At 49.4% G+C, this 23,882-nt stretch overlaps 1 protein-coding gene across 19 annotated transcripts in view; it reads right to left on the bottom strand.

Moving 5' to 3' along the window:
- KIAA1217 (KIAA1217 ortholog) overlaps positions 1-23,882 on the bottom strand; it is a 692,194-nt gene that overhangs the window by 3,064 nt on the left and 665,248 nt on the right. For 10 of the 19 annotated variants that reach the window (XM_046013815.1, XM_046013818.1, XM_046013816.1 and 7 more), the window contains 10 exons: positions 23,392-23,567; positions 18,585-18,715; positions 17,924-18,071; positions 15,801-16,257; positions 13,228-13,411; positions 9,556-9,719; positions 8,672-8,836; positions 5,549-5,668; positions 1,768-1,845; positions 54-1,655 (listed from right to left, as the gene is read on the bottom strand). In XM_046013815.1, the coding sequence (XP_045869771.1) occupies positions 54-1,655; positions 1,768-1,845; positions 5,549-5,668; positions 8,672-8,836; positions 9,556-9,719; positions 13,228-13,411; positions 15,801-16,257; positions 17,924-18,071; positions 18,585-18,715; positions 23,392-23,567 (3,225 nt within the window). The remainder of the gene's footprint in view (positions 1-53; positions 1,656-1,767; positions 1,846-5,548; positions 5,669-8,671; positions 8,837-9,555; positions 9,720-13,227; positions 13,412-15,800; positions 16,258-17,923; positions 18,072-18,584; positions 18,716-23,391; positions 23,568-23,882) is intronic. The other 9 variants (XM_046013813.1, XM_046013810.1, XM_046013825.1 and 6 more) reach the window with 6 other exon arrangements.

Raw genomic sequence — 23,882 nt, 5'->3', positions numbered from 1 at the left:
GGCAGATGTAAGAAAGCAGCTGGGTCTTTCCACTCTCCATCAGACCAAGATACCTTACGTGAAGCCGAAGGTACGGACGCGGGGGGCTCTGGGGCAGTGGGAGCTTCCTCCAGAACTAGCAGGGAGCGGGGAGAGGCTTCTGGGGCTCTGTGGGGCGAGCTTGCCACAGAATCTCTGTTGGAAGAGCACGAAGTATCAACTAGGGCTTTTGGACTCATTTCACTGATGGTGGTTTCAAGCTGTTTGATGGTCTGCTCCAGGCTGTCCAGCGTCCTGTAGGTATTTTTTCTAATTTCATCAGTCCTGGAAATCAGAGCTGTGCTCTCTGGACCGGGCGGCTCTTGTCTCCTAGGCGTGCTTCTGGGGGTGTCTTCGGGTTGGGACCTAGTAATTTCAAATCGCTTGGCTTCCTTGTGCTGCTTCAAGGTGCCGTCCTCCTCCTCTTCCTCGTAGACCACCACTTGCAAGGTCTTCTTCCCCGTTTTGGTTCCCGTGCGAATTGCCTGAGTGAGAGCCGCCAGTTGCTTTTTAGGGAATTTGAACTTGAACTTCTTCTTGGGGTTTTCAAACTGGTCATCTGTCCCGCCGTCCTTGCTTTCTGAACTTGGAGACTCGGCTTGGCCCAACTTACCCTGCTCCCTTTTATACATTTCCTGTCCTCCTGATATGCCGGCCTCGGCTGACGGGCTGTGTGGCTGTAGCTCCCGGTCAGCCTGCCCTGCCGGTCTGGGGCTGCCGGAGGCCACCTCCTCAGGGAACTTTCCAGACGTATTGTTCTGGACCGCTGGGTTTCCATTTTCCTCCTCTTCCTCCTCCTCTATCTTCTCCTCCGTCATCATTCTCTCTAACTCCTCATCGCACTCCTCGAATATGGTCGAAAGTCTCTTATACGCGGACCGGATGTCCATGGGTTCGTCAAAAATGATGATGACTGGCTTCTTGTCCAGGCACACGACCGGCTCTTCATTTTCATTTCCTCCTTGTTGGGAAGTGGTCTCTTTTTTGGCGTCAATATTAACCGTCTGTACATCTTCCCCCTTTTGGCTCACTATGTCTCGGACCTCCCCACTGGAGAGAACCTGGACCGCGGTTTTGGTAATCATGAAGGCAATGTTGTCGGGGGTCACGTTTTCCTCAGTGGGAGAACTTGGGGTCGACTCCCCGTCCTCGCCGAGGTTCACATTCGCATGCCGCGCCCCCCTGGGTCGCAGAACGACCTGGCTGAACTCTGTCATGGGAACCTCTTGATCATGAGTTTTGACATCACATGGGCTCAATTCAGTTGACCTAGTGGGAGAGGGAAGGTCACACTTATCGGTATTTCCTGATCCTTCTAGACCCATCTCCTTTGTCTTTCTGTAACTCATCTTCTGATGCTCCATGTCAGAGACGGGGTACTGAGGTCCTGAGCCCTTAGGTCCTCTGTTTATTACAACTTCCGACGGACGAGTGTCAGGGTGGCTGGAGTTGACTTTAGATGCATTTTTCTGGGAATAGTTTCTACTGTCTCTAAATAAACTCTTGTTGGACATGGAATTTTCCTTCTTTAGGATGTCTGTTTTGTACTCTGAGGTTCTGGATGCATCAAAAATACCATCCCCCACTGCCATTTCCCACTTAGGGTGACCAAGAGCTGCTAGAGGCCTTGTGGTTACCTGAGAGGGACAGCGGAGGAGGGAAACCACACACATTAATCAGAAACGGATCCCCAAAAGAAGGTAATTAATCTGCACACTATCATTCGGAACACAGATCTGTTACACTCACCTTCTGGGATTCCATTTGGGGGCCATTTTCATATTCAACATCAGATTTCCGTACGTCTTCATGGAAAAATTCCAAATTCTGGTAGAACAGTGTAGGACACGTTACTCCACAAAACCACATCCCCCCCCAAAGTGGACTACCACTAAATTGCTCCTTTCATTACACTTCCAAACCATGCGGGCCAAGCACAATGGTTACACACCAGTCCGAAACCTACACAGCTCTGTTTACCTTGGGTTGCTCTGTTCTCCAACTTCCCAAAACGCCCTGTGTTTGCACAAGACGAAAATCTCAATTAGCCAAGTATTTTAAGTATTTCGAATTTTGTGAGGGAGCAGCTAAGAGGATAAAGGGACCGATTTTGTGTCAACACGTTCTCTTTCCAGTATCTGATGGTGAGTTTAGCAGAATCTAAAATGGGAAGAGGGGTATGGTGCTGTGGAAAGCACAGATCTCAGCACGCAGAAGATTGATTCTGATTCTGATCCTAATCCAGACCTGCTATCTCGCTGTGTTACCCTCACTTTTCTGGGCCTCAGTTTTCTTGCTTATAAACTGAGGAACTAGACCAGATTGTTTTTCACGTCCCTTCCAGCTAGATCGTTCACTGCCATCTCTGCTTCTCTCACGGAAATTGTCCTATAAGGACTCTGCATTTGTTGGGTGTGGTACTTGGAGATGAAAAAAACCCATTATTTTTCCCCCCGTCAAAGGACAGATGGAAAAGGTACTTGCATTTTTTTTTTTAACTTGGACTCGCCAAGTAACGTGTCACAACGACCTTCAAACTAACAAGACCCACGGTGATCAAATCCAAATTCAGAATGGTAACGTTGCCAAAATGTCTAAACACTTCCAAAGCAGACATGTGAGACTACCATGATGGCCGTGACATTGCAATTCAGCTTCTAGTCTCTAAATCCTCCGACATGGTCCAATTCTGAGGCTCTCACCAAGATTCAGGGCATGAGAAGCCAGCGAGTGAGGACCCGGTGACCAGGTGTGGACAGTGCTTGACCAGGAAGCATGGCCTTTTCCGGCCCGTGTGTCTCTGTTCCCTCCGGCCCTGCCATGACACTAACACTATCTGGGCCTCCTTGTTTCCCAGGCACCGCTGCCCCCTCTCCTTGTTGCCGAAGCCCGAGAGGAAGAGGCAGTTATGGATGGGACACAGTCCCAAGGAGGTTGTTTGGTTAAAGGCAACGACAACATAACAAAGCACAATCACGAGGTCCCGCCCGTCAACCCAGCACAATCCCACCGGCGTGTTACAAATGGGAAGAGCGTCCATACACAGTCAAGGAGTAACATACAAACAACAAAGTCAGTATTAATCACATGGAAATATCGTACAGGATACAAGGTGCCTTAGCTACCCAGCACCTCCTGTTTAACTTGCCTCCCTCCCGGTAAGGCCCCTAAGTGTGTGCAGTGATTCGACTGTTGTGGTTGAACAACGCCATGTCTAACATGGGATTTTGAACTTGGATTATTAAACAACTCACACATCCAGTAAAAAGTCTCAAGGAGAATAAATGAGGTCTTGACCCCAAACCTAGAGTTAGTGTGCCATGCTAAGACTCGAGTGAGGATCTACCCAGGGGCTGGACAAAGAATGGACGTGTATGACACCAGGCCGCTGACGAGTCGGACTGGCCTCTGTTCCAATCCGTCCGAGCCCAGGCCATCCCCGTGGTTAAGTGTTTCAAATCTCACCCAGGGACATACATATTTTAGAACAGATGGAGTAGCAGCCATAATCTAGTGAAAGCCATGGAGATAAACGTGCCAACAGCAGGTTTCACGTGACCTGTCATTTTGCTCACTGGGCTAGAGAAAAGAATGAGCGTATTAAAGCAGGTGCGCTGACCTCACCCAGGGTAGCTTGGTCACAAAGGCCATGTCATCTCACAACATCTTAGATATGATCTCAATGGTCAAGACTCTGTGTAAAAAGGTAGTTAAGCCTCTCTGTATCCGCTTCTAGGCCCTGAGATCAGGATTGTTCCGACAACTATGTAGCAAGCTCACGATGCACGTGGGCAATGAGCCAAAACCATCAGAGACACAGTTACAGGAAAACTGCATATAGGTGAAGTACTAGGTTAGTGTTTCTGACAATGGAAAATTTTAAGGAAATATCTGATTTATAGAAGGGTAGATGAATAGACTGTGGAGAGGTTAATAAGGATACAAGTCCAATGCTCGTCGTTATTGTGAAACAGGTCAATCTACTGAGCATAATGATCTAAAATAAGCAGTAAAGTCCCTACAGGGCTCTTGCAATAGACCTGCTTAACCTGAGGGACTCGACTGAGATGCACGAGACTGGAAGGATACGGCTTTCTAACTCCAGGGCAAGGAATCGCACGCAACGTTTTCACCAATTAGCAAAATTCTGCGAGACAATGATTGTCTCTAGAGGGATCTTCTAGAACTTCCCGGTTCTCAGGCAGTGTTTTAGCCAGAAACAGTCCCATTAGTCCAGGAATGCCTTGTGACTCAGGGTCTGCGAGGGTCCTTCATGAGCTGGTTTTAATAAGGCCACATAGGGCAATCCTACAGACTGAAAAAGCGAACTATTTCCGACACAGCATCATGGGTTCAATCCAGATTAACAGATTTTATCGTTAAGTCTCATAACCTCTGCTGGTGCACAGATTCCCCCTCACCCCGCCTGGCCGATGAAGTTTGCAGCGGCCTTGTGATGGCTGTGAGACAGGGGAGGAGGCCGGCCTCCTCAGCAGGGCCTCACAGCCGGAGCGATGCGCCCCAGGACTGTATTTCTTGAAGGATCATGTCTGAACAGCCCTCTGACTTGGGATCTTCTCTCTCCCACACTCAACGAGCTTTCTCTTACAGGGACTGAGGTATCCACCTGGTGTCACTATTAGGCTACAAAGCAGTTGATTTGGTTGACTTTATCTATAGGATGCTAGAACCTTCGATTTCTGAAATAAACGTTCCTGGCGAAAAATGCTAGGACTTGAGTTGGTCATGATAACCTTTCAATCCTGACGTGTAGACAGAGGCTTCCTTCAGATAAGATGGCTCTATATCCCCAAATCAAAAAAAGCTCTAGATGTGACTTAAAAAGCTGACGTTCAGAAAATCAGGCTGACGTCCTTTCCCTGACGTACTTCTGCAAAGACAGTGAATTTTGGTTCAGAGCCTGGACATCTGTCTGGATGCCACAGTGTGCATCAGCGCTAAACCCAGACTGGACTGGTGGTCTTGCCAGGGACCGTCTGAGAATGTGTCGTACTTGATAAAAATTCTGTCTGGCATCCTCGAACGTGTGTGCAAATACATATGTGTGCCTTTCCATGAGGGTAGCCTTGGCGACGGCGGCGGGCGTACAGCTCTGCCGTGTGTCTTCTTCCTAGAGTCTGAGGAAATAGAGTCCTACTCTAACGTAGGTGTGTTGGACCTAGAAGACGTGATAAAAATCAGAAAAAGCAATACACACTTGATCAATGTTTCTATTTTTTTTTTTTTTTTCTGGAGTTCGAGAAAAATCTTGCCAGGCGTGTGCATACTCCTCAGTTTGGGAAGAGAATGCCCGAAATTCTGCATAGACTATTGAGTGCTCTGCACAGGAACGCAGAGGTCACAGGTTAATCTCTGATTAAACCTCAGGCTGTGTCTGCATTAGTTTAAAAACAAAAAGGAGAGAGAAAAAAGGAGAAGGCACAGAAGGACAAACGCACGAACAGTGTTAGTGTCAGAGCGAGGGAAGAAGGACCATCGGACTATGTGGCCAATGTCTCCGCCACGTTACCTTCTTCTCCTTGGCTGGGACCGTGGCCCCCGGCCTAGTGTCTTTAACGTGACTGTCAGCCCGGGACTGCTCAGCGTGACTGTTTGAATTTACATCCATAAGGGAACACTTCTGGAATGCCTGAGGGATTAAAATACTGAGGTTAACGGGGATCCAAGTGCAGCGAGGAGGAAGGAGGGAGGAGGCAGGGGGTCCATCCAGAGGCTCAGAGACCTCAGGCCAGGCCTGCATACGGGTCACACGGGGCCAAGGAGGCAGCGCGTGCGACACGGGCTCCGCATCTGGGCCTCAGGCAGCAAAGCTGAGCATTGAACCAGGGGCCAAAGACTTCCTTAGTGTCTGCGCCCAGCAGGACTTACAGACGGGAGTCTTGCAAGGAATGTCCTTCCTTCCAGACCTCATTTGCCCTTAGTAGGGCTTCTTGCTTTGACCTTTAAAAAATGGTGACTATGTAAAGGAATGGAGACAAAAAACTATCTTTCTTTTTTCTCGGTCCTTTTTTTTTTTTTTTTTTTTTTTTAAAACCAGCTTTCTTGAGGTCCGAGAAAAAGGATATTGTAAATCTTTCCATCTTACAACAGAAGTCATCCTTACAGGATATTGTAAATCTTTCCATCTTACAACAGAAGTCATCCTTACCAATTCATTGTCCAGGGTAGTACTAGGGACTCCCATGCTCTGGGGCATTCTGAGGGGGCATTTAGAGGAAAAAGAGGATGTCTTTAGCACCCCGGGATTCTGAGTGGCCTCGGGGCTGCCTGAGCCTCTAGGCCTGTCCCTGAGCACTATCAAATTTGGCTCGAGGAGCCCACGTCGGCTCGCAGGCACACGGGGTGAGAGAGTTCTCAGACGGACAGAAAGTTGAGGCTGGGTGCTGGGGCACAGAGGGAGGGATGATACGATCGTGACAGCAAGAAAGATGAAGAACCCCAGCGCCCAGCTTCTTGAAATCGGTGGTTCTCAACTCAACGCCGTGTCACCTTGTTAAAAAACAACTGTTACCCGGGCGTCACCTAAAACACAATTCATTCAGAGGCCTTTTCTTCCCTTAAAAACAACAACAACAAAAAAAAAAACTCCCCCAAATAATCAAACGTGCAGCCAGGATTAAAGGCCAGTTATTTAAATGAAAAAAAAAAAAAAAAAAAAAAAAAAAACCAAAAAAAACAAACCCAAATAATTGCCTAATATTTTCTTAATGTCAAATAGGGTCCTTTGGAACGAACTCTGTGGGCAGAACGAGTAACCCGTGCCCTCGCCAAGTTAACCATTTTGGTACGGTCCTGAAATACGAATGGAGCCGGTGCCTGGGCCCTTCCCGGCCTGCCCTCCCCCACTCCACTCGCTCCCCAGTCCTGCAGTGCCGGCTCCCCCATGCAGGGCCTCAGACACCCCAGTCCTCGCCGGCCCTGGAGAAGCCCACTAAGGCCATCACCATCTCCGCTGGGCTGTCAGCCCCTGGACGTGGAAGCCTGTGGCTTCCTCTGGTATCTGGTACCCTGGAGCGGGCAGGTGTCCCACAGTTCCATTGGGAAGCTTGCTCCTGCTCCTGGTCCTGCCTGGGGGCACCTAAGTCCAGAGCCAGCGGCTGACCTGCTGAGGCAGCGGGTTGGGTCCATCCCCGCCACCCCCACCACTCTGCCGGAGGGCTGTCTGGCTTTGGCTAAGTTAGGCTTAGTATTATCTAACCACCACCAAGACAACAAGGAGCAAGTACTCCAGCCTTTGAAAATGTTCAGCCAGAGAAAGCACCCGCGATAGGCAGACATCAGTGGAGGGAAATGTTCTCAGGCCACAAGCTCTAAACGGCTTGATGACCTCTGTGTGGGGCCTAGTGTGGGGTTATTCACGAGCCTGAACGTCTCTGCCTCTCGGATCAGCAGTGACCGTGCACCTCGCGCAGGTTTAACATCATCGACCGCTTTGTCGTCCACCCGAACCAGACTGGGCCAGGACCAATTCAGACCGTGCTGTGGGCCAGATGCTACAGTGAAGGGTCCCAGAACCTGCCTCCATGTCGTCGGACAAAGTCCAATCCCCCAGCAACAGGCAGCCTTGTCACTGGACACAGCCAGCGTCCTCGGCCCGGGGGTCCTCCCTGGATCACGGAGGGACAGACACCTCCACGTTCGCAATTTCTACACGCGTCACTAACCTTAGCAATCTAGGGTCTCTACGAATGACACCTGCTAGCCATTTTGAAAACCTGTCTGCAAGCTGACTGGTGGGAGGGGTGTCCCAGGCCAGTCTGGGAGTTTTAGTGAGGCCCCGAAGGGCACATGTTCTGGAGCCCTACGTGGTTGTGGTCTGACCATCTGACCACCCAAAGTGGGGAAACATCCTAGAATAAGTATGGGTCAAAATAATGAAATATTCTATGAACAGACTTTGGTCTGGGAATAATGCATACGTCGCTGGTTAGAAACGTTCCTAGAATGTACACCCAAGGTAGATTCTCAGCCATGATTTGAATGCTGGGATAAGCTTTGAGTATAGTTTCTGCAGCCCACCCTTCATCCTATGAATGGACTGTGTCAATTAGTTAAAAAATAAAAATCTAAAACTAATATGTAAGGTATTATTTCTGAAACAGGCCAAAGAAAATGGGAAACTAAATCTTTTACCTTGTCAGAATATTAAAAAGGGGACACTAATAACGAATGAGAGCCTGGTATGGAGGGCTGAAGGCCTAAGGGCAGCCATTCTAAGTGATAAAACCCAAGGATGGGGACCCCACCTGAAGTAGGCCTACGTCCTGATGAAGACAAGGGCTGGTACTTCGGATCTCTGTCTTCAATTGCTTTTGAAATGACGCCAACTATCAAGACTAAAAGGAAAGTAAATCCTCTCAGCCAGAGCGAGGAAACCTGGCAATTGATTTTCTGTATGAACTTCCCGAGCTGTTTTGTGAGATGATTATTCCTTACACATGTCATGAGGTACCCTGAGGGCCTAGCTGAGCGCCATCTTGGAAAGGCGGAAGCCAAGGCCAGAAGACGCAACTTTCGGGGCCTAGGTCCAAAGGCTCCTCGCCAGCCCTCTCCAGCTAACGAATCTGTGAGAGACACAGCCGGAGAGTCCCAGACAGGAAGGCAAGGAGCCACGGCCACCTCATCCACATACCTGCAGTTCTGCCATTATCTTGTCTCCTTCCTCTTCTTCCTCCTCATCTTTGGAGGAGGAGGTCGTGACTGGTGGTGGGGATGGGGTCCAGGCAGAAGCAGGCTCCTCCGTCAGACATTTTGTGGCTCTCGCCTGGGGGCTCGGTCCGGCATCTTCACTGCTTGCCTGTGGAATATTCAAATCACAGAGACTGGCTTAAGCCCTTCAGATGCCAGCAAAAAGATGGCCGGATCATGAGAACACGTGCTCCCGTACTGCCTGGTGTGCTGACTTCCTGAGTCTTCAAACGCAGTTCAAAGACTGTAACATCCCCCTTCCATTCAGTTTGGGGTTTGATTAGCACAAGCTGCCATTTTGTGAATGGCCTGAAGATCTTTAATAAAACTGAAACGACTCAACGTGTGGTGCCTTTAAGAAAGGCCCGCCCATATGACATCTCCTCGGAAACTGTCTTTCACATTTAGCACAAAAGACAAAACTTGCCAAGTAAAGTGGAAACTAAAACTCACTGAACATCTTTCCGTATGGACTCGCACAACTGTGTCAGCCAATCTCACTTAGTGTTGTAGGATGGACTTTCCTCAGCCTCCTCTTCACCCCTCCCCCCCCTTTCAATCTTATGCCGCCTTGCTGAGGAAGTAGCTTATAATCTGCATGTTACATTCTTGCAGCCAAAAGTCAAGTAAGGATAAAGCTCGTGGAGCGGAGTCTGGCCCCAAAACACTGGCTGACATTTTCCCATCTGTGGGGCCTTGCTGTGATTTTAGCTTAGTCAGTTCTCTGCCTCACTACATGTTGCATTCTAAAGGGGGAATAGAGAGAACCTTGTCTAAGGGTATCATCTGAACCCAGAGACCAGTTTCCCAGCGCTTAACCCATCAGACCTTAGCGGTGGCGTTCTCCTTCCTGCTGGTGTAGACCACATCGCCGGACCTCGTGGTGGTGAGCCCTGATCCTGGCAGGTAGCTCCGCCGAGGGGGCGGGGGTGGAGGAGGCGGAGACTTACCCCCCAGCTTGTCCAAGTCTTGTTCTGAATTCGGAGAGTCTTCTGGAAAACAGCGTGTCATTGAAAAATAATCTCTTTGCAGGATAACGTCCAGAACGGGGTATTTCTAGAAACTCGATGCAATCGGACTTAAACGTTTCTCTAGTTTCTCCCTAGTGTGATGATTAAAGGTACGGACCCTGAAGCTGGACTTGAAATCTCAGAAAGATCCTGCTCAAGTTAAGTAACTTCTCTCTGACTCGGTTTTCTCATCTGTTCAATGGGTATTATCATAATCTCCACTGGGGGCCCGTGAGGATGAAATAACTTAATATACAGGAAGCCTTTGGGACAGTGCTTACTGGCTTACTGTAAATGCAATGCAAGTATGATCTATTCTTATTCAACAAAAAATCTGGGTTTTACTTGGAGAGATGAAATATTGGAGCTTAACGACAAAACCAGGGGTGCCTGGGTGGCTCAGTTGGTTAAGCGACTGACTGTTGCTTTCGGCTCATGTCGTGATCTCAGGGTGGTGGGATCGAGCCTTGTGCTGGGCTCTGCACTCAGTGTGGGGTCTGCTTCTCCCTTTCCCTCTGCTCCTCCCCCCACTCCCTCTTAGATCTCCAAAATAAATAAATAACATCTTAAAAAAAAACACCTATCCAGAGCCCCCCCGCCTAGCCTCTAAAGCCTCCATTGTGTGAGCAGGACAGGTTGGAGCAGGGGATGCTAGAAGGATGTGGCCGCTGAAGGGCCAGAAGGAGAGTGGGAGGCAGACGGAAGAGAAAACAAAGTCAGGGAGAGAGTGGAGTTTTGGTCACAGCTGTGTGGTGGGAAAGGGCTCGTCGCTAATGGAAGGAGGTAGTAAACACAACCGCAGAAGCAGAAGTTAGGATGGACACCACGGGTTAGAGAATGCGGACACCAGCTTGGCTTTCTCCAGAGAGCTGCCCCCAGAAGGCACTTAACAAAACATAAACCATCAGCCCCATTCCTGCCTTGGTCAATGAGCCTCACCTCCGCCCTTCACCAGCACTCAGGCCCAGAGCTCACCAGAACGGGAGAACCGCACATGGACAGTCGGGGCCTCCAAGTGCGCTTTGTCCCAGCTCTCTCTAGGGACAAGGTGCCCTCCCTGGACTGTGTCCGTTTCTTCTGAGCAACCCAGGCAGAGCTGTTTGAGGAGTTTCTACTTAAAATTAGAGTAAGGATGTGGGTAAATCATCAGGGTGAAATGCCCGCGATTCCGGGTAGTGGCTGGTTCCAGTCTGGTGCACCAGGGTGCTGGGTTACGAGGCCTGAGCTGCACTGGGCCCCCTGGCTGGTGCCTAAGCCAGCAGCCCAGCCAGGGGATGGCCTCATCAGTTCTGTGGGTCCCCCCAAGGACCGGCACAGGCTGACAGGCTCTGGAGGTGGGCCCAGGTCTCCTCTCCTGTGTAATGACAAAGTTTGTCTTCATTTTTTTGTAGTTATTGTTTCGTTTTTTAAAAGATTTTCTTTATTTATTTGAGAAAGAGAAAAATATCGAGAGAGAGAGAGAGACAAAGCATGAGCTGGGGGGAGAGGGAGAAGCAGGCTCCCCACTGAATAAAGAGCCTGATGAGGGGCTCGATCCCAGGACCCTGAGATCATGACCTGATCTGACGGCAGACCCTTAACCCACTGAGCCACCCAGGTACCCCAAAGCCTGCCTCTTTGACCAGCTTTGGTGAGGCTCCTCTGAGCCCTCTCTTCTACTAGGCTTTGCCCTTGGTCAACTCGGCCCAGTTTTAGCAAAGAATTCTACTAAGTCAATTTAGCAAGACATCTGATCTGGTTCTTCATTCCCTGTGCTGGACAGCCAAGCCCTCGGCCTGCCTTTAGCACGAATCTCCCTGCCATTGATAGGCTGCGTTCAGAGCCGAGTTCAATTTCTCTCCCCCACTGCAGTGGTCTTGAGTCAAGTCTTCCTTGATCTTTTTAACACACAGCTCTGTGAATAATTTTTCTATGGCACGGAATGAGGCTACAGTCCCTAAAACTTTCCACTGATGTTTAGTGGTCCATACCCATTATCGAAGTAGTCAGTGCACACAGAGGAAATCCAAAAAGCTCTTCTTTAAACCCTCAGTGTAGAATTTTACCTCATTAGTAAAACACAAATAAATAAAAAAAAATAACATCCATGCCAAATAAATAAAAATGATAGGAACCAACGTTTGCAGGAAACGGCTTGGACCCTTATGCATTTCTGGTAGCCTGTCCATTCGCGGACTCCGACAGGAAGTCAGGCCACGTGTTACAAAAAAAAACAAAAAACAAGGGCATCTGGCTGGCTTTGTCAGTGGAGCGTGCGACTCTTGATCTCAGGGGTGTGAGTTCAAGCCCCACACTGGGTGTAGAGTTTATTTAAACATAAAATACAAAGAATGACAAGAACATTTTAATCGAGTGAAAAATACTTCGGGGACTAATTTTTTAAAAACACTTCATGCAAATTTTTTTACTCTGAAGGAACACAAAGCCCAAATGCAGTAAGTTAACAAAACATAGTGTTATTATTTTTGTTACATAATCATGGAGAAGGAACAGTTCTAATTTGTAACTATTTTTTTAAATAATTTACTTGTGATTCTAAAACATCCAGGGACTATCTGACAGAATTCAAAATGGAGAGAGCCAAATTAGGCCAGATAGAAATGGAAGGTGGGGGGGTAGATCCTTCCCCCATGAGACATTCCTCACAGGAACTCTGGGAGAAAAGCCATCTTGAGGAGAGCAGAGCCGTCCCTCCCAGGCCCCTTCCTTCCTGGGCACGTCCCTAAACAGGCCTCTTCCCACAGCTGGCAGGTGGGGAAAGGAGGTGAAAAACTCAGCAAAGGCTCATGGGGAGAGTTTCCATGAGTGGGATTTTTGAGCAACGTTGGGGAAGGAAAACCTGAGACAGGGTTTCAGTGATTATAAACTGTATCTACTTCCATGTTCTTGGACATGCGAGTCAAGATGCGATTCCTCCTCAGATTACCCTGGTTCCTGGACGAGGCATCCCTGAATTTGGCTCTGAGACACTGGGCTGTGAGTATAATGGCGTCTCTGTTCTCAGCTCTGAAGTCAGAGCGAGGCGTGGGGCTCGTTGGTTGGAGATTTAGTAGGCTGGGTTTTCTAGCAGTTATTTTATGTTGTTAAGGACACACTGATGCTTAACTTCCAGAGTTGAGCTGGTTCAATATACAATCTAATAATTTTGATTTAAAAAATGCAATTTCGCCTTATGATCTAATATCCCCTTGGGAGCTCATAAAGGCTGGTATTTTCTCCCTGCCGCAGATGAAAAGCTCTTACTTTAAACGCAGCCCTCTTATCCTCCCAGCTGGCGCTGTGAAGTGTCATAAATTCATAGGAAATGTAGAAGCTAGGCATCTAAATTTTACCTTACTGGGCACTATTCTGGTATCCTAAAGCAGAACACAAGTTTCCCTGCTAGGGTTTTGGGTGAAAAAGCAGGAGTGAGAATCCAGTGACTGCTGAGGATTTCACAAGTTTTGCTCCAGTGGGCAGCCAACCGGGCCCAGCTCTGGGAGCGCCTCACCTGAAAGTTCCAGCTTGTCTCCTGGGGCATCGCCCTTTGGTTGTGGGCCCACGGCAGGTGGCATCTCCAGGTTTGGAATTGACTTCATGATATTGGCCTGAGCTTCTTCTAGCAGCTTCTCGAACTCTTTCCCGTTATAGTGGTCCAGATTGTGCCTTTTCTCTTCCCATTTCCTTTCTGCTTTCTGAAGGAAAATCACAAGTGAGGGAAGTTTAGCAACCAGAAGGGAAAGCTAATTAGAGATTTCATGGCGATGGAGGGGGCAGTTTGGGGTCCGTGCTGAGGGACATGTTTGCCCCTCAGACAAACCTGCCTCTGGGCTCGCAGCCATGGAAGCCGACGTGACTGACATTTGTTCACAGAGAAGCGAGCTCAGAAACCCAAATTCATTTGTTAACTGATTATTGAGCACTTACTGCTACTCTACGAATCGTAATAAAAAGGACACAGGGATGCGCTTTCCAAAGCACACATCTCACAACCAGGTTTCTGTCTTGAAACCAAGAGTTTTCATCCCGGAGGAGATGTGCAAATGGACAGGAACAAAACCAAAACACTCACTGGGAACAAAGACTCCTACGCCGGCTTTCCACATCTGCCTAAGAACAGCTCTATGGTCTCTGGGTCAGACGTTCTTACGTATAAAATGGGCTTTTTAAGATTACATCTAAGCTCCACCAAGTTCTACAGTAGGGAGAAATATACGAAATGCATTTTTTATTACCCATACGTTTTTGAAAAGAACATTTTCCTGTGATTTTGGGGTGGCACAGGAATCATCCCAGATGGGCAGAGGGGAAATTAGCACCAGGATTACTAGAACCCCACAATGGAAGAATGAGGAAGGACAGAGGAGATCGCTTTCTTAGCACCCTTCACACAGGAGACGCTGGGGCCCCGTGAGACAAGGATCTGCCCAAGAGTCACACTGTCTAAACCCATGTATCCACCATCATCATCCTTACCAAACCCTCCTCCACTTTATTTGTCTTTCCTAGCATTTATTTTCATCTGGCATACACTGGTTCTCGATCTCTCCCTACAAGCAGGCACGTGTCTTGAAAGCACGGACTTTGTCCCTTTGGTTCACTGCCTGCCCCAGAGGCCGTGGGGACCTCGAGCATAGTGGGACTCAGACCCTGGTTGTGAAGCAAGTTCTCCTCATCCGTCAGCAGCGGGGTGGGCAGAAAAGACCCAGGCCTCCTTTCTGCAGATCCGGGCATTTTTAACAGACTCTTAAGTCGAAACTTAAAGTACACATGTAACAACGGTAACTGTAATTGATAACAATAGATCTTCGTTAGAGGAACGAGTCGTCCTACTGACATCATCTCCATATGGACACCTATGAAGGGGCAGATCACTCGTTTTCAGGAGGAAACGTGTTTTCAGGCTGCGCCCCTGCCCCTCGGGGCACCATCAGGCCATCGCACTTCACCCCTCCCATGAGATGCATTTTGCGAGCGGCTGGCTTGGATTAGGAGCACAGCTACTGACTTGCGAGCAGGCGGAAGCTACATACTGTTCCCAAGCCCGGTTGCCAGGACCGTGGTCAGGGCAGTCTGAAGAGGTTATTTTTCTCTTGAGACCTAAATTATCCCTGTTGATCCATGAGAGATGCAGGACGGTCAAGGCCATGGTCTGGGGTCAGGAGTGGAGGACGCACGGGGCAGGAGGGAGGAGGAAGCAAGCTGTCCTACTCGGGCATGGACACCATGGCCTAAAACATGGCCTGTTTTCTGTTCTGTGACGTTAAGGCCTAGTTTACTCTTTCCATTCTGACTGCCTCTGCCTCTCACCCCAAGCCTGTGCTCATGACTTCCTATCCCACACCCATAATTCTAGACCCACCACCTGAATCGACTCTGTATTATTTCAGAGTGATTTTCGGAAGATGCTATTTTTTACCGCAGGTCCAAGCAGCAGGATTTTTTGGATGCCCACACCCCCTCGGACTGCCTTTCAAGCTCCCCGAAACCCGGTTCCGGTCTGTCTTGCCAGCCTCATCGCCCCTGCCTTGTTCCCTTAAACAGGTTTCTTCAACAGCCTGACTTGTGACCCCCTTTGCTCTAATACTCCTCTAACCCAGACTGCCCTCACCACCCTGCTCTGCTCACCCAGGCTCTACAGATTTTTCGAGACTACCGGCAAATGCTTTGCGGGCCTGTATTCACCAGGGGCAAGCCTGAGCCGGCACGCGCTGGCCGGGGACAGCCGACTCACATCTCTCCCCACTTGCGTGTTCCCTGATGTCCACTGTAACTGGAAATCGGCGATGGGAAAATACACCATAGAAATGGGCCATTTTACAAATCGGGGTGTTCCCCCTCCCCCCAGAGAGCCGGTTGTTAAACACTTCCCAGCACACCAGGGCCACACCTTCCACCGTTCTTGGAATCTTAATCTTTCTCTTAATCTGGCCATTGAAACCCATGGACAGGGCTAAAAATCTATCTCTGATACTTATGCACACATATGTACGATCTTGACAACCAGACGATACGCTCTTCAAGGGAAAGGACCAGGTGTTATTCCTTGATGGGGGGCTACGAGAAATGGAAATCGGACCCTACCTCAATAGACACCGCCCTGTTCTTGGCACTCACGCTGTGGATCTCCTCGATGAACAAGCTCTGCATGGTGGAACCGTTCACGGGCGTCTGTGGGGACTGCAGAGCCTGAGCCGACGACGGCAGAGTGGAGATCCCTTCCTGGGCGGCGGCAGCGGCGGGAGGGCCGGCCGGGTGAGGACCGGTGCCCGCGGGCAGGTGCTGGGCGGGGTTCAGCAGGGCGGCAGAGTGCTGGGAGGGCTGGATGACCACGGGAGAGCTCTGTGCGTGGTGAACGGTCAAGGGCACCACTTCCGACTTCACGTCGCCGGGGACTCCTGCCGCGTGGAGGGGCTGGCCCGAGGCGTGGGGCGCCTCCTCCTGGCTCTTCAGGACCTCGGCGGCCGTGGCCTTCTCCATCGCCACGTACTGAGCGGCCTGGGCCGCATCTGTACCTTTCAAGAGTCCGTCGGTGACGTGTCTGGGAGAGACCAGGCACAGCAGCATTAACTCTTACAGTGGGTAGCCTGCGTTTTATTTTTATGGCATGAACTTGAACGCTGTGTCATCCTAAAGCCAGGCAGGCTGTTGCTGCAGAATTAAGACATTCAAAAACCCTGAGTAGCCGCTCAGTGTTGAGGGTTTCCATAGCAACTTCCTAATGCCCTCCAGTTGTCTCCGGGCTGTCTCTGGTAGCTGCTTTCTCAGTCCTTTCCTTAAGATAGGGTCGGTCTCTCCCTTTCCACTAGCTCCGTCACTATTAGCACGGTGGCGACACACAGTGAACACAGGACCCTAACAAGAACTCCTGTACCCAGTCCTGGGAACAGTCCTGGCAGAGGGACAGCCCTCAGACAGGCTCAGTTCCAACCCCCAAAGCTTCCTGATCCCTCCAAGCTCTCCTCCTTTCACTACCAAACCCCTGCAGAGGGCAGCTCATACAGCTGACCCTTGAACAGCGTGGGGTGGGTTAGGGTCCTGACCCCTACACCGTTGAGAATCACAGTATAACATTTGTCACCCCCCCCAAAAACCTAACTACTAATTGCCTACTATTGACCAGAAGCCTCATCTAGATCATAAACAGTTGATTCACATTTATTTTGTACGTTATTGCTGTAGTCTTACAATAAAGGGAGAAAAGAAAATATTAAGAAAATCACAAGGAAAAGAAAATACATTTTACAGTATAGCCCTGTATTTATCAAAAATAAATTTACACAAGCGGACCCGTCCAGTTGAAACGCGAGTTGTTCCAGAGTCCGCTGTATTCTAACTCCTTGTCGCACAACCTCCTGTGATCAGGCTTTTCCACCTGGACTCGACCAAGCCTTTCTGCAAGGTCGACCATGACTTCAAATCTAGCAGCTAGGTTAGTCCTCAACCTCCTCTGCTTTTTGGGGTCTCTTCACGCTATTTGTTGATTTGGATGTGGCTTTGGGGTCAGGCAGATCCGTTCTAGCCGTATGATGTTGGGAACCTCACCTTTCAGAGCCTCACATGGTTTTCTATGAAATGTAATAATGATGAGGACGAGGACAAGAGCATGAGAACGCCTTCTAATGCCCTCCTCGCAGGTTATTGTTAGGATCAGCGTAGTCTGGGTCAGACAATCTCCAACTTGACTGATAACCTTTAATTAGTGCCTCAATTTGTTATTAAAATGTTTTCTCTCTCTTTTTTGATTTGAAAAGAAGACCCTGCCTTTGTGACCCTCCTCTGCTACCCACTTGTTTCTTTTACCGACCCTGTTCCTTCGATCCCCAAGGATCCCCAAGGATCTGTTCCCCTCTTTCTGTCTCATGCTACCGTGCCCTTTCTTCTACTGCCACGAGTCATCGTCATGAAGGCAACTTCGAGCTCTAGATCTCTCCTCCTACCCGCTCCCCACCCCCCACCCCCGAGTTGGGCAGCCCCGCACCCCGAATATTGTGAGCCATTCTTCAACTCTAATGTGTTCCTGAAAAGAACCACCTTCAAACGATTAAAAAAAAAAGTTTACCAGGTTTGCTAATGTTAAGCCCTAGGCGCTGCCAAGCGCGGCAAAGACTCGAGACCTCCTGTCACAGCGCAAAGAGTAAGTGCGGTGGGAAGGAGTCGCTGCCTCGCCTCGGGACACTTCCCCACCCCCCAGGAGGCCCGGTTACCTCCGCAGCATGGTCAAGGTGTCGGTCATGCTTCGCACCCTCTGCAGGAGACTGTCCAGCCTGTGGGGCTCCTCCTTCAGAAACCGCACGGCCTCCACTTCGATGCGCAAGATGGCTCGCATCTTGTTCTGTAGGGTTGGGAATTCTCCTGCAGGCCAAGAGCAGAGGGTGAGCCGCCGGAGAGGCAAGACGAGGAGCCCTCACCCCGAGTGCGCACTGGACAGGCTCGGAAGCGCGGGACTCACACGCTCCGCACGCCTATTCGGGAGGCCGCCGCCTGTCAGGCAGAGCTGGTTCCAGGTGAACTTGGGCAAGGGCAGGGGTCCTCGGCGCCTCATTTCCTGTCTGTATATTTGGGATAAAGGCAACTGTCCCGTAGGATTGTTTGTAATGAATCTGGCACAGGTGCCCTGGCGCACTGAAAGGGCCCAACGGAGGGAAACTCTCATTAGTATCCCTTCGTCCTGAATCTTACAGGGTATTTAGGGTACTTGCCTGTTCCGTTCAGTGAGGCATCCTCGGTGCCTAGAACGGTGCCCGGCACACGTAGGTGCTTGTGGACTATGTGCACGCACACAGGCATGAATGCTTCACTACTGGACAGATTTTTAAACCCCCTGGGAGACGGCTCCAGACTTCTCCCTTCAAGGAGGAGGCTCACCTTTCAGGGTAGCTACGGCTTCCCCCACTTGTCGCAGGAGGAAAGCCCCATCTTCCACGTCCTTTAGAGTGACCACTCGGCTGGCAGATGTGGAGTCCTTCTTCAAGTCTTCAACGAAGTTTTCCAGCTCACTGTGAGGGGCAGGGGAGGAGCAGACCAGCAGATGGGGGTGAACACCAGGTCCATAAAAAGGGCGTCTGCAGTAGCCAAGGGCTTGTCCCCGCCTCCCCTGGCCTTCTGCTAAGATGGCAGCTCACAAGAGCGGCTCGGTCTGGCTTAAATATTCTGCTGGGGTGTAAGGCAGGTGCAAGGGAGTTTTCCCAAGGCCTGTTCATGGGGACACCCCTTCTTTATTTTTTCTTTATTTATTTTCAGTGGGGATACCGATGCCAACTAAGGGACAGGTGTTGTGCACTTTGTAACGTGACAGAGGGGATCAACTGTATGCGCTGTAGCGGGGCAAAAGGGGGGCTCCCGATGGGTTTAGATCAGCCTTCTCAACTTGGAACTTGGTATTTGGGGCTGGATAATCCCTTCTTGTGGGGGCCTGCCCTGTACAGTGTGGGGTGTTCAACAGCATCCCAGCCCTCTACCTACTAGATGCTAGCAGCATTTGTCCCAAGCCTGTGACAAACAGGGATGTCTCTAGATGGTGGGAAATATCCTTGGGGGGAAAGGAGGGGAGGGGAGGGAAGCAACCTTGCCCCCTTACACTGCCTCTCTCTGCCTTACTCTCTCCTTACTCTGCCTTACACTGATGATCTCATCAATAAGGACTGACTTTTCACTCTAAGCTACAGAGGAAAAATGATCACAGATCTGATTTCTGGTGTGTCTGTATGTGTAGGAGAGAGTGTGGAGAAACACACACACACACACACACACACACACACACACACCCCCCAAGGTACTTCTAGAGTTCCAACAGAACTGAATTAAGGTCTTTCACTTCAAAACACAAACCAACCAACCACCCAACCAAATGACACCGTCCTGTCTCCCCGGCACATTACTAACCCTGTCCTAAACACATGTTCGTATCACTTCCATTTGCCTGTAAACCTGACAACAGAAAGCCTCGCTCTTAAAGAAGGTGAAGGAAAAGGATGTTGAGAGATGAAGAACCACTAGGTGGCAGCAGGCGACCAGCATTCCACCTGCCGCTGGCACAGAGCTTAGAGCGGGCGAGGAAGACAGTGGATCTGCAAGAAAAAAAAAAAAGAAAGGAAGACAGAAAAAGAAAGAAAGAGAGAGAGAGAAAGAGGAAGAGGAAGAGAAAGAGAAAAAGAAAAAGAAAAGAAAAAGGAAAAAAAAAGAAAAGAAAAGAAAAAGAAAAGTTCTGCCTAGACCCGTCCCTCAAAGTGGGCGCGCAGGTGGGATTTGCGGATGGCACAGCGGCTGTGGGAGAGACTCAGGCGGGATGCTATGTATGTTTCACAGGGGCCTTGGACCAAACAACAAATTCATCCACCATAGAGTAGCGGGATGGGGCTTTTGGTGACATCTTTTAATCTGTTAGAGAAAAGGGACCCAGCTGCCTGTGATTCCTTCAGATGAAATGATGCAACTTCAAACCAAAAGGGAAAGCCTCTTCTGCTCCCTGTCCACACCGTGAACTACGGAGAGGTAACCGGTGTTCTGTGTCCCACCCACAGAAACGTCCTACAGCTGCCACGTCCCTGAGGGGAGGACGTGTGCCCTCCCTCCAAAGAGCTCTAAAAATGGCACCTATGTGTTATTTGAAATGAAAAAGTATTTTCCATTTCATCATCAAACTGAAATATTAGAGCGCACACAGGACACACTGTCCAGTCCTTCCAAGTTTTGAGGGAAGAGATAAGACCCAAATGTTATCACGGTTCCATTAAAAACCCACCAGCCTGCCAGGCTGTAATTAATACCCCTAGCAGCTATCATCTGACCCAGAGTCAGTCTGCCTAAAATTCTATTATAATCTTTTCTACACAGTGTGCCTCTTGGATTTCATAACTCTGCACACAGGAGACCCCTAAATGTCACAGCTTTTCCTTTGCTGATCAAGGAATATATACAAAACTGTATTGATATTATCGTATACAACAATGTCACTTCTGTTCACACGTTCATGCTGTTAGAAAGCAGTCGGATCAAATGTGTTCTTTTACAACGTAACAGAGATCAGGAAGCTAAAATGAGTGCTGAAAACAATTTTTCAATATTATGTACTCAATGTGACTTTTGAGATGTGAACTCTGCTCAAAGGAATGCCAGATGTTCCCAGATGCTGTGGTTTACATGTAAATCTGTTCTATTTGTATAAGTTGCTTTTTTCTTCTACCTTAGTTAAAAAGAAGCATCAATTTGTTGAACTATGTTTCATCTATTATTAGAAGCCCAATTATTATTTCCAAATGGAAACCCACCAAAGAGGGATGATCTTGATTCAACTTCGCTCCATAGTTTTAGACCCAAGTTTCATTTCTCTGCCATCTGACTGGCTCACCACCAACTTACCCTAACATGAGGCCCAAAGGAATTTATTTTCCTCTGTGTGTGTGTGTGTGTGTGTGTGTATAAGGACAAAAACAGGGGAAGGGAGGGGAGGGAGAGGAGGTAATTGTTTTCCTATTGTTCCAGAGTTGAAATTTCGGGCTGTCTTTTGTAACCCGCTCTCAGTCGCTACTCGGATCCCCTACTCAGTCCACTGTGTTTGATTTTTCTTCCCATTCCCATTTCTCCTCCTTGATCAGGCCTTACTGACTTTTGACTGACTGTTACTGCCCTTCCAGTACGGCTTCCCTGACGTCGGTGTTTCCCCCGCCATCTGTCCTGCACGTGATCACCAGAGGGACCTTTCCGAAATACAGCTCTGACTTCACCACCTCCTTGATCAAAACCATCAGCACCTCCTCCACGGGCCGGCAGTCACTGTCCAATGTCAAGACACTTCGGAAGCTCCTCTGTAGCTCCGTAAAACGCACATTCTCAAGCTCCATCCAGAAACGTTCTGAACCTGGGGTTGGACCCAGGAGCTTTCACGAAAAGCCAGGGATCCAGGTGATCTCAGTAAATGCAGGCCCCACAGACGTCGAGCACGCATGCCGGGCCCGAGTGTGGCCTCAGATCCGGGCAGTCCCCGCGCAAACGGGAACAGCCTCACCCACATAGGAGACACAATCTAGACCCACACTGGACCCCGCTCTCCTGGCAAAATGCATGACCCGAAGTTCTCCAAGGACACCTTGTGCCTTCTCCATCCTGAGACGGGCTGGGTCACAGGCTCCCTCTGCTCGGGAGCCCCCCAACCCCCTCCAGCCTCCACTGACAGAACCCCACTTGTCCAGCCTGGTTCAGTTTAACCACCTGTGACCGACTACACACAGGGCCTTGCCCTGGGCCTGGGTGCACATGAGTAACTTCAGGTTCAGTCTTCTTGATCCCTGGGGCCCAGAGGAATTTCTCCTTTGTGTGGGTTCACCCGGCACCTGTGAGTCATCTGTTCTGTGCTCTACACATACTCATACGTTTGGCTTTGTGAGACTGGAGTTCCTCAGCGGCCCCATGCCCGTCTTCCCCGCATGGGGCCTGCCCACAGAGTCTCCCCACCGTCCGCTCCCCACTCTGCTTCCCATCTCACTCTTGGGCGTGGCTAGGACTGACGCCGAAGATGCTTTTTCTAGGCCAGAAGCAAGAAAATGTCCTTTTTTCACAATTCAATTGGAAAACTGACGAAATATTCTGAAAAGGCAATATATTTTTAAAGACGTTTCAAGAAGAATCTTAACACTTTGAATGAGACAACTGGGCTGTCACAAAAACATTTCTGACAAACAGTCTTACCACCTCACGGTGGGCGATCGACTGTCCACAAATGCATCGACTACGTAAAATTCTGGAAGCGATTTTGAGATGTCCATCAACGCAGCCAAATTCCATTTTTGAGGAAAGTAAGAACTCTATAATTGATTTCTAACCCCCCTCTGGACGGCTACTGAGAGGAACATTCTATTTTTAATGAGAGACGCAGGGTTGGCATCTCAGGAGTACAAGCCCAAACATCAAATGGATTATAGAAAATAACCCTTTCCATCCCTTTCCATGAAGACTTCTGGACCTTCTGCTCATGAGAAGAACGCGGAAGTTGCTTCTCTATATTCCCAATCAGGGAGATTTAAGAAGCGAATTACCAAGAGCAGAACGCAGAAAAATTACTATTCATGATCCTAGAAGGTGAAATCACTCTAGGATAAATCTTCATTGCATAACAAAACATAGATTACCATAAAAGATGGGCCTGCCTTAGTGATGGGGGAGAAATGAACTGCTGGGTTCCATAGTGGGACTTGATAGATGCTTTCAATAAGAACCTCTCGGAAAATGGGTAACTTTCAAGGAGGCATCTTTCATTCCTGGATCACACATACTTTACATCTGAATTCTTCTTTTGCGCTTTTAACTACCGTTGAATAATAGGAAGATAATTTTAACACCATGATTTTGGCTATTCGTTTTCATTTACTGAGATTAAAGGCAGACTTTCCATTTATCATCGGGTCTGGCCATTTGCTTCCTTTCATTTGCGGTGTTGCTGAGCCCTGCAAAGGAGCGTGGTGCTCCGGCTTCTCAAGGGGGGAGGGCACAGGTGAACTTTCTGGGTCTGGATGGAGGGGCGCTAAGGGTCCACGGAGGCCTGGAAGGGATACAACTCTAACTTGCACATAGTAGATGTGCAATAAAGAGAGAAGGAGAGAGCACCATCGAGGAAGGGCTTTGTCATCGGCAAGGACAGGGCCCTCTCCGCAACATGCGACAGGTGTCCCCCACTCACCACAGCTTCTTGACGATCCTCTCCTCCTCGTGTAGGTATCTCTGCCTCTCTTGCTCCACCAGGACGCGCTGTCGCTGGACGGGGTCCTCCAGCCTCTTCATGGTTTCAATCACTTTGCTGCTGATTTCCAGCTCGGCCTTCTTCATCATGGCCCTCAGCAGTTCCTGGTTCTGCAGCTGTCAAACAAAAGAAATCAACCTCAGCTGGGCTCTGGCTGCCTGAGAGTCTTGGGAAGTGGGTCTGGGGAAACAGGCCTGCAGCTGAGTGTTTATTTCCAGCGAGAAAGGGAAGGAAGAGACAATTGTACATAATATTGCTACTTCAACCACCGTCTGGGGTTCGGCTGCCAACTGACCCAACCAGACGTTCGTGTCTGTGTCTGCAAAAAAACAGGAGCCTTTCTAGACTCTGGTCAGTGCCTCGTGGGCAACAGGCATAAACTCTCATTGACATGTTTTCATAGGGAGCAGCGGAGAACACCAGCTTTGGAG

Source organism: Meles meles, chromosome 7, assembly GCF_922984935.1.
Source record: "Meles meles chromosome 7, mMelMel3.1 paternal haplotype, whole genome shotgun sequence".
In the NCBI taxonomy this organism is placed as follows: Eukaryota; Metazoa; Chordata; class Mammalia; order Carnivora; family Mustelidae; genus Meles; species Meles meles.
The sequence above is the reverse complement of the archived record's forward strand: the minus strand, read 5'-3'. Positions and strand labels throughout refer to the sequence as shown.